At 39.5% G+C, this 9421-nt stretch overlaps 1 protein-coding gene across 7 annotated transcripts in view; it reads left to right on the top strand.

Moving 5' to 3' along the window:
• Uimc1 (ubiquitin interaction motif containing 1) overlaps positions 1-9421 on the top strand; it is a 78239-nt gene that overhangs the window by 43329 nt on the left and 25489 nt on the right. For all 7 annotated transcript variants that reach the window (XM_031358155.1, XM_031358153.1, XM_031358156.1 and 4 more), the window contains 2 exons: positions 3444-3520; positions 8405-8481. In XM_031358155.1, coding sequence (XP_031214015.1) covers positions 3444-3520; positions 8405-8481 — 154 coding nt within the window. The remainder of the gene's footprint in view (positions 1-3443; positions 3521-8404; positions 8482-9421) is intronic.

The raw sequence follows: 9421 nt of genomic DNA, 5'->3' as shown, positions 1-9421 counted from the left end.
TGTGTCTGGAGTCAGGAGGAGGGTCGGGCTGACTGTGGACGTTGCTGTGTCTGGAGTCAGGAGGCGGGTGGGGCTGACTGTGGACCTTTGCTGTGTCTGGAGTCAGGAGGAGGGTCGGGCTGACTGGACGTTGCTGTGTCTGGAGTCAGGAGGAGGGTCGGGCTGACTGGACGTTGCTGTGTCTTTCCTTTGGTTTGTGTTGTTACAGAGTCTATTGCTACACTCCAGAGCTCTCTGCACAGCTATTTTCTTTCTTTGCTTGTCAGGCTTTGTTAGATACACTTAGCTTTGCATTCTGTGGGCTGGACAGAGTTTCTCATCCTATATACATATTGTATCTTCTTAAGTGGCTGTTTATCTAAGGAGTGTCTCCCAAGTGGGCTGGAAGTGTGGAAATCATATCCGCACTGAGATTGGTACAGGCAGAAGACCTGCTTTCTTATTTTCAGGGCCTCCTGTATATTAATCACCCTGCTGGAAAGATGTCTTTTTGGGTATCGTTACACCCCAGGAACTTCAGAGTTCTTGGGCTTAACAGTAATGAATTTAGGTAGGTAACTGTAAAGTTTGATCTGCTTACTGGCCTAAGGCTCAGAGCTATTAAACTCCAGCATAGCTCTTGTTGATGAGATCTGTTCCCGACCACTGAGCATGGATGGGATTGTCTTTGCTTAAACATGATACAATCTAAGCCAGTCTCATGTTGCCTGTGCCCTTTGGCCAGAGTCCAGCCCTGCTGCTGTCCACAACCGCTTTTAAGAGGCTTCCCTGACTAAAGGTTTGTGGCAGACTAAATTGAGGCTTCCTATCTTGTAGATGTTCCTTGATCTCAGGCCCCCAGAGTAGTTCAGTCTTTTTTAAATTTTTATTTATTTTTATGTGCATGGGTGTCATAGCTACATGCAAATTTGTGTCTGGTACCCTTGGATGCCAGAAGAACGCATCATATCCCCAGATATGTGTGAGCTGCCATGTGGTGCTGAGGGTTGAACCTGGGTTCTTAGGAGGGACAGCCAGTGCTCTTAACCACTGAGCCTCCTCTCTAAACACAATTCCTCCTACCCCCAAAACGGTGCCTGGCCACTACATTCTAAGCCATATGGTATAACACAATGGAATTTGTCTCCACTACAGATCTGTCTACTGGAGTAACCACTGCCTCATGGAAATCTGAAACTGGATTTGAGGCTTGGAAGGGCCGGGACTTATCCTAGGGTAGACCTACCTTGCTTTTATCTGCCTTGCATTTTGAAATGGCTGCTGAGTTCCTTCTGTGGGCTGAGGACGTGTGGAGATAATGTCCTCAGCTTGATGTGCACTTAGTGCGCCTTTGTTCTTGCTCTTCTCCAATGCGCTGTCACTTGTTAGATTTTCAAAGCTTTTCCCTCTATCTTTTTTAGCAGTCTGATTCTTCTTATTCTGATGGTCTCCTTTACTGGCTTTCACAGAGACAGCCATATTACTGGTCTGCTTATGCACTTCCAAATATTATTTCTTTTTTCAATAATTTATTTTATTTTATGTGCATTGTATATATGTCTATGTGAGGACATCAGATCCCCACGAGCTGGTACTACAGACAGTTAGTTGTGAGTTGCCATGTGGTTACTGGAAATTGAACTCAGGTCCTTTTGAAGAGCAACCAGTGCTCATAACTGTTGCCATCTCTCCAGCCCCGAAAATTTTACTTCTTAAGCTTGTGTGTTATTCAGGCCACATAAATTCTGTACCGCCTTTACTCAGTACTCTGTCGTTGTGTCTGGTTAGTGTCTTATCTGATACTGTATTTGCATACTTTCATTTTTTTTTTTTTAAGATTTATTTATTTATTTTATGTGAGTATACTGTAGCTGTCTTCAGACACCCCAGAAGAGGGCATCAGATCTCATTACAGATCTCATTAATTACTCCTACAGTAATTACCATGTAGTTGCTGGGATTTGAACTCAGGACCTTCAGAAGACTAGTTAGTGCTCTTAACCTCTGAGCCATCTCTCCAGCCCACTTCTTACATTCTTGATTAGTTGATGGAGTTTTATCTTCCAAATCTTTCTTCTTAAATAATAGAGGATGGCTAATTGGTTATTAACTAGGTCAGGTTTCTAGCCACTTTTCCCCTTTGTCTGACAGTTGAGTTTGGAGGATTTCTCAAGAGGTAATCTTTGTATTGAGTGACTGTCATCTCTCATATGGAGTTTAAGGCCCAGTTACCATTACTGGAATTTAGATCGTGGTCTTTATTAAGCTTTTGGTGGATAGGATTAGGTGTCTGTCCCTATGCTGAAGACTATGATAATAGTTTGATTCTTTTGCTGTTAAGACACTTTGGAAATGTTCTAAACTGGAGTTGGTCTTCTGCTCCCTGTAGACCTCTCTGTTTTATTGTGGTGAGTCTGTGCAGAGCAGATGTAGATTTTAATAAATGATTACACACTTTGTCACCAGGAGAGAGTTGAAATCACATACAATGTGGTTTGACTTCAAATTGATTAGCCCATTTTATAAATGTCAGCAAATTGTCTTGTGATAGACTTTTTGAATAGAGCCCTAATGTTACATGCAGTGTAAACTGTGTCTAGCTTAGGTTTATAACAAATGTTCTGAAATGTTTTATTTAGAGGGAGAAATCACTTGTGGTTTCCTGTCATGGTTTAGTTATTTATCATGAGTCTCAGTGGTGGCTAGTCTCTCTTCTCTGTGGCTCTTGGTTGATGTGAGGATTTGTGTTTTTAAGTGTCTTCTTGCATACTTGATCAAACTAATCATAAAACTCTGTGAGGCATGAGGGGCTGTTTCAGATTCTCAGATCTCTCAGCCATGTGTTCTGGTGTCAGGAAGAGATCACACTCCATGAACAAACAGGCAGGAAAAACCAGAAGGTTGGATAAGGGAAGTCATTCATAATTAAGTTTTTCCCAGAAGAGATACTCAACTTGTGTGGGCAGATTTTTGCTGTAGGATAGTTTGGGGTTTTATTTTATTTTTCTTGCTTGGAAAGCTATATCTCAAGATAAAGTGAAACTTTAACTGTAAAGTGAGGAAAAGGTACTGTGCTATCAGGAGAATCTCCATGTTTTCTGCATTCATGTGTCTGTTCTCTTCACAAGGCTGTAACTGGTAGCCAGACTGCAAAGCACCTTCGACATCGTTATACTGTAGTATAAGTTTGGTCTTCTCTGGGAGTTACTGCTACTCCTTGCTCTTTACCCTTCTGCTGTGAAGACAACTAAAGGAGCTTCGTTCCAGTTACCAGTTTCCTGGACTTGAAAGCTTCCTTCCTCCCTCCATCTGGCTTCTGCACTATGGATGCCCTGCTTTCTGGTTGTGACACTGGACAGAATATTCTGTTTCCTTGTAGATGTTTAAAGGACCCACCACTGCTGTGGGCCTGTGCTCTGCTTTATTCTGTGAGGAGTTCACTTGTTGTTTGATTCTGTTTTCAGCATTGCAGCTTTGACCAGTAAGAGAAGCTTAGTTCTTATGCCGGGAAGTTCTGCAGAAGAAATCACTGTGTGCCCTGGTGAGTGCCCCGTGGCTTCCCTCAATTCTGATATTGCTTATCTACCTTTTTATCCTATTAAGTTTCTGACTATTGAAACTATTCTGAGAGGAGTTATTTATGACTTATGTGTGTATGTGTTTATCACTACATACTTGCTCATACACTTGTTTCTAGTGGACACAGGTTCTGATTATCAACCTTATTTTCTGCTTAGGGGTAATTTGGTTTTGAAATTTAATATGGCTCTTTGCTTGCTTGTCCACTATGTGATCTGAAGAAGCAACAAAAAGTCAAGACTAATCCTTACTTAACAGTGACTTCAGAGCCAAGGGGACGTGTGAAATGTTTAATCTGTGTATTTTCAAGGAGTTGGGAGTTCTCAGCTCACCTGTATTCTTAGGCATTGCCCTTTACTAGTTAGTTTTGATATGAGTTATTTTCAGTTTGGGAACTGAATTTTTGTGCAGTTCTATGACTAGGATAGTTTTAATCATAGGCAAGACCTGGTTAAATGCTTAGTTTGTAATTATATAGCTGGAAGTGTATTAGGCATAAGACATACTGATTGGGAGTTCATTTGGATGGACTTCTATCTATAAAACAATGTAAAATGAACTAAGAGAGCCCCTGTCTAAGGGAACTCTTTGATGACTCATTGTATAATCTGAAGAATTATTTTGGTTCATGGAACACTTTTATTCTCCTAGGTATTTGTTTTAGTTTATCTTTCTTTTGTTTTTAAAAGAAGATCCCATTGAATTAATCAGGAATGCCATTCATGTGAGGTTAAAGGAAATACCTACCGCTATTTAAACTCAGTGGAAAATAAGTACTGTACAAATGTTACTTCAAGTCATATTTGGGTTTCACTTAGAACATATATAGCCTGTCAGAGTATTCATAGTTTTCCTCTTAATCATTTTCCACAAAAGCTAAAACTTAGTTAACATGTACTCTAGGAAAAATCTTATAAATACTTTAAAACACTTGGCAGCCTGTCAAAAAAGGTTTTTATTGTTTTAAGAATATAAGTAATGTTGGTTTTTAATCAAAGTGGTTTCTTAATACATTTGAAATGTATTTGGATTACTGCCTAATGATACCTACTAAAAGACTCCATTACCAAAGCCCTCTGATTTTGGCAAGGGCACTTAAGAATGTGGTGCTGTCTTTGTAAAAAGAAAACTTTGTCCCTTTCTTTGTGTAGAACTGATGAATTTTTCCATCCTTCTGGGAAGTCAGTCTACCTCGTTGAGATGATGGCATAAGATATCATTGTGGCATCTTTCAGGAACAACCTGCAAATACAATGATCATTAAAGTCTTAGTGAATAGATTTTAACTTTTACATGTGTGGGATAGGAGATAAAACAAAAAAGAGGGCTATGGAACAGCAAAAAGATTTTCTGAGGAAAAATAAGGTAATAGAATACACATGACCTAAAAGGCAGAGAGGACTACCTGGGGAAGGAAGGGCACTCGTAGGGGAGGAGGGGGATGTGAAGGGAGTGAGGGAGGAGGGCCATCAAGACAGGCATGTATGAAATGTGATCATGAAAGCCATTGTTTTATATGTGAATTAAAAAGTAAAAGAAACTCCTAGGGTCTTGAGACATGGCTTACAGTATTATCTACTCTTCCAGAGAACCCAGGTTTGAAACCCAGCATCCACATGGAAAGGGTTTAGGTCAGCAGACTGTTGAATTTAGTCTGTAAGCTAATAATAGGAAGTCATGATCATAAACGTTTCCTAACCTTAGCTAGGAAAGGCTTACTTTCCCCTCTCAGTAGCTAGCACTATTTGTGTGTTCATAGAGTGTTCTGCCTACATACATAGCTGCACCATGTGCATGCAGTTCCCATGGAGGCCAGAGGAGGGCACTGGATCCCCTGGAACTGTCGTTACAAGTAGTTGTGACATGGGTGCTGGGAATTAAATCCAGGTCCTCAGGAAGAGCAACCAGTGCTTTTAAGTACTAAGCCATCTCTCCAGCCTCAAGATTTATTTTGACTCATAGTTTCAGGGGCTCTTGTCAGTAGTTGCTTATTTCCCTGCACTGCAGCAGAACATAATCCTGGTGGGCACATGTGGCAGAAAAGCTTTACCTCATGCTATATAAAGCAGTGAATGTAAGTAACAGAAAGATTTGAGCAAGATGCTTCCCTAAGGACAGAAGATCAGTGGCTAATGGTTTTCAGTCAGGCTTATCACCTGATAAAGCCATCCTATCTCCAGTAGATTACCTCATTCCTTGGGTCAGAGCCTTCATGGTCTAATTATCTGTGGAAATGCTGTCACAGACACACCCATCTATGCCTTTTAATCTCTAGGATTCTTAATGCAGTGAAGTTGACATTCAAGGTTAACTGTCACAGCATGCTACCTGTATTGTTTCTGAGGCACCAAGGCTCTTAAGTGCTTTCATAGTCAGACCTTCATCTGGGCATACTTTTTATTACTGCAGTAGTCTATGGTGAGTGATTCTCATCTTTCAAGGTTGTGTTTAGTGATAAGCTCTTTCATGGAAATTTAACACAGATGATTTTGCACTTTTTGAGCCTTTTACCACCAAAGTGGACACAGTATGTGTGTGTCCAGTTTTCAAATATAGTTAATACTATAAATGTATTTAGTCCTTTAATCATTTTGAAGATAGTTTAGAATTTTGTAGATTGTTTATTTGCCCAGTGTTGGCTGTTCATTTTATGTGTGAAGCACGAAAGTGTCAGAAGTGTAGAACTTACTTCTGAGATGACATTTTTTTATCCTAGTTACACTTATAATAGGGAAACATTGGAGCTGGAGAGATGGCTCAGACGTTAAGAGCACTGACTGCTTTTCCAAAGGACCTGTGTTCACCTAGATGAGTGAGTACCCATAAAGTGGCTCACAGTCGTTTGTCATAACAGTTCTAGGGGATCCAGTGCTCTCTTCCAGCCTCTATAGCCAACAGGCAGACATATACACAGACAAATATAAAAAGAGAATATAAATTTTAAAACATTTTTTTAAAACAAAAAGGAAAGGAAACGCCATAGACTGCTGTAAACAACAGACACGTGTTTCTCAGACTTTGGAGGTTGAGGAGTCTAAGATGAAGCCAGGGACAGATGCAGTGCCTAGAGAGGACCCACCTCCTCGCTCATAGGTGTACTGAGGAGTCTAAGATGAAGCCAGGGACACATGCAGTGCCTAGAGAGGACCCACCTCCTCGCTCATAGATGTACTGAGGAGTCTAAGATGAAGCCATGGACAGATGTAGTGCCTAGAGAGGACCCACCTCCTCGCTCATAGATGTACCCTCTCACTGTGCCCTTACATGGAGAAAGAGTGAGAGCCCCTTCTGGTGTTCTTATGTAAAGGCGCTCATCCCATATTTTTACTTCTTCACTCTTAGGACCAAAGTCCTCCCAGTTCCTATTACCATCATTGGTAGGATGATGTCATTCTTCATTCAAATGGGACATAGGCACTGAGTTTATAACATTTCTTTACCAGATTTGTTGTCATTTAAAATTTAATTATCATTTGCTTGTTATATAGATAGGTGTCTAGTTAGCAAACTAAAAAACTTTTAACTAAATCACCAAACCTTCCCCAAACTTTTTTTTTTAAGATTAGTAAATATTTTAGGCTTTTTAGGCTAGATATTTTGTAAAAACTACTTATCTCTGTTTTACTGTAAAAGTAGCCACGGGCAGTACATAGATGAATGAATATGGCTTTGTTCCAGTAAGGCCTTATTTACAAAACCAGGCGGCTAGCCGAATTGGGCCCAGAAGGTATCAGTAGTTTGCTGCTCCTCATCTACGCTATATGTTTGAGTTAGTAGTAGATAGTACAATGCCTGGGGCTTGTTATTCCATTAAGAATTGTTGAACTAGTAGACAGTGCTTAAAGAATGTATTAAAGAATGGAGTGTCTCTTTTAAAATTTTTGTTTGTTTATTGTTTTTCTTTTTTAGATTTATTTTATATATGTGAGTACACTGTTGCTATCGTCAGACACACCAGAAAAGGGCATCAAATCCCATTACAGACGGTTGTGAGCCACAATATGGTTGCTGGGAATTGAATTCAGGATCTCTGGAAGAACAGTCAGTGCTCTTAACCTCTGAGCCACCTCTCCAGTCCCATGCTATATCTTTGTAATGAATGCATATTCTAATTTTTTTGTCCTACTTTATGTTTTTCCTATTTATCCCTTTAACTTTAGAGCTAATATAGGCAGTTTTTGGTTTCTGTCAAAATCAGTAGATTTTGAAACTAGGAGTACCGTGAAATAAACCAAGTAGATTAACTGGTAGATGGATAGACAAACTGTGATTGATATATTCACTCAATACAGTTATTACCAGAAAAAAGGGAATGGACCATTGATACATCTGACAACATGGCTGTCTCTTAGTTACATGGTACTAAGTAATAGATGGCACTAAAGACTATACACTGTGTGAGTTTTACATTTTCAAAAGACAAGTCTCACTATCTTGTCCCAGGTTTCACTTGAATTCTGTCTGAGCCTCCTGAATAGCAAGGATTATAGCATGTGCTGCTATATCTGTCTGTTTCCATTTAGATGATATTCTAGGGAAGACAACATGGCAGGAGAATACAGAAGGTTTGTATAGTTGACTTCAAAGGGCACAGGAGGATTATAATGGGATGCTGGAAACATTTTCTGTATTGGATGGTAGTTTCATAGTATAAATTATCAAAAGTCATCAGATTATAAGCTGAAAAAATGGTGCATTCTGTTATATGTAAATTATGTCACAGTAAAGCTTCAACAGGAAACAAACTAGGTCTGTATTGTCAGTGAAGTATTATCATACACTAAACTTTAGAGTGTAAGAAGCAAAATGACAATAATTGGCATTTCCTTTTCTTCTTTGATTACAGAGACACAGTTAAGTTCCCTTGAGCCCCTTGGCCTCCATAGAGAAGACTCTCCAGATGGCAGAGAGCTCCCCATTGAGGTAAGAATGGCAGCGAGTGATAAGCTTCGTTCATTTGTTCATGCTATCGTCTTCTGTATGATATAGCATTCACCTTGTCTTAGAAGATTTGGGTGTTATAGTGTTTGAACTTTAGGGCCACTTATCTCAGAAAGTTTTATAAGTTATCAGTTCAGCACTGTTTATAAAAAAATATCACCATTTCTTTTGTTTGTTTATTTTTGTTTTTTTTAAACAGCCCTGGTTTCTTTACATAGCCCTGGTTGTCCTGGAGCTTACTGTGCAGACCAGGCTGGCCTCAGACTTAGAGAGATCCACCTGCCTCTGACTCTTGAGTGCTGGGATTAAGTGTGTGTGACACCAAGGCTAGACACTTCCCAGTTCTTGAGTACTTTCATTATTTCTGTTAGAAATGGGAAAAGAAAGATTTAGAATGTTTATGTTATTTACTATTGCGTATTACTATTAGTGATGGAACTAGAACCTGAACATAGATTTGTGTCTAAATCTATAGAGACATTTTCCATTACATACAGATAAGTAGCAGGAATGAACAATGGGGGAATCACTATATAATATAAACATATTTTTCAACATTAATTTATAAATGTTATCAGAAATACAAAGGGAAGACAAATAAATGAATCTCTATTTGCATCATTAACCATCCCTGACCATACAGGCCTGACCATAGACATAAAGTTGAGATTATTAGGGTGATCTAGGAGCCCATTAATCCTAGCCCTAGAGAGGCGACCGCAGATGTATCTCTGAGTCCTAGCCCTAGAGAGGCGGAGGCGGAGGCGATGTCTCTCTGAGTTCAAGGTTAGTTTGGTTAACATAGTGAGTTCCAGGACAGCCAGGTTATACATAGAAACTGAAAACCTTTTTTCTTTTCTTTTCTTTTCTTTTCTTTTCTTTTCTTTTCTTTTCTTTTCTTGTTTTTTCTTTTTTTTTTTTT

The sequence above is a fragment of the Mastomys coucha genome, unplaced genomic scaffold (assembly GCF_008632895.1).
Source record: "Mastomys coucha isolate ucsf_1 unplaced genomic scaffold, UCSF_Mcou_1 pScaffold7, whole genome shotgun sequence".
Taxonomy (NCBI): domain Eukaryota; kingdom Metazoa; phylum Chordata; class Mammalia; order Rodentia; family Muridae; genus Mastomys; species Mastomys coucha.
The sequence above is the reverse complement of the archived record's forward strand: the minus strand, read 5'-3'. Positions and strand labels throughout refer to the sequence as shown.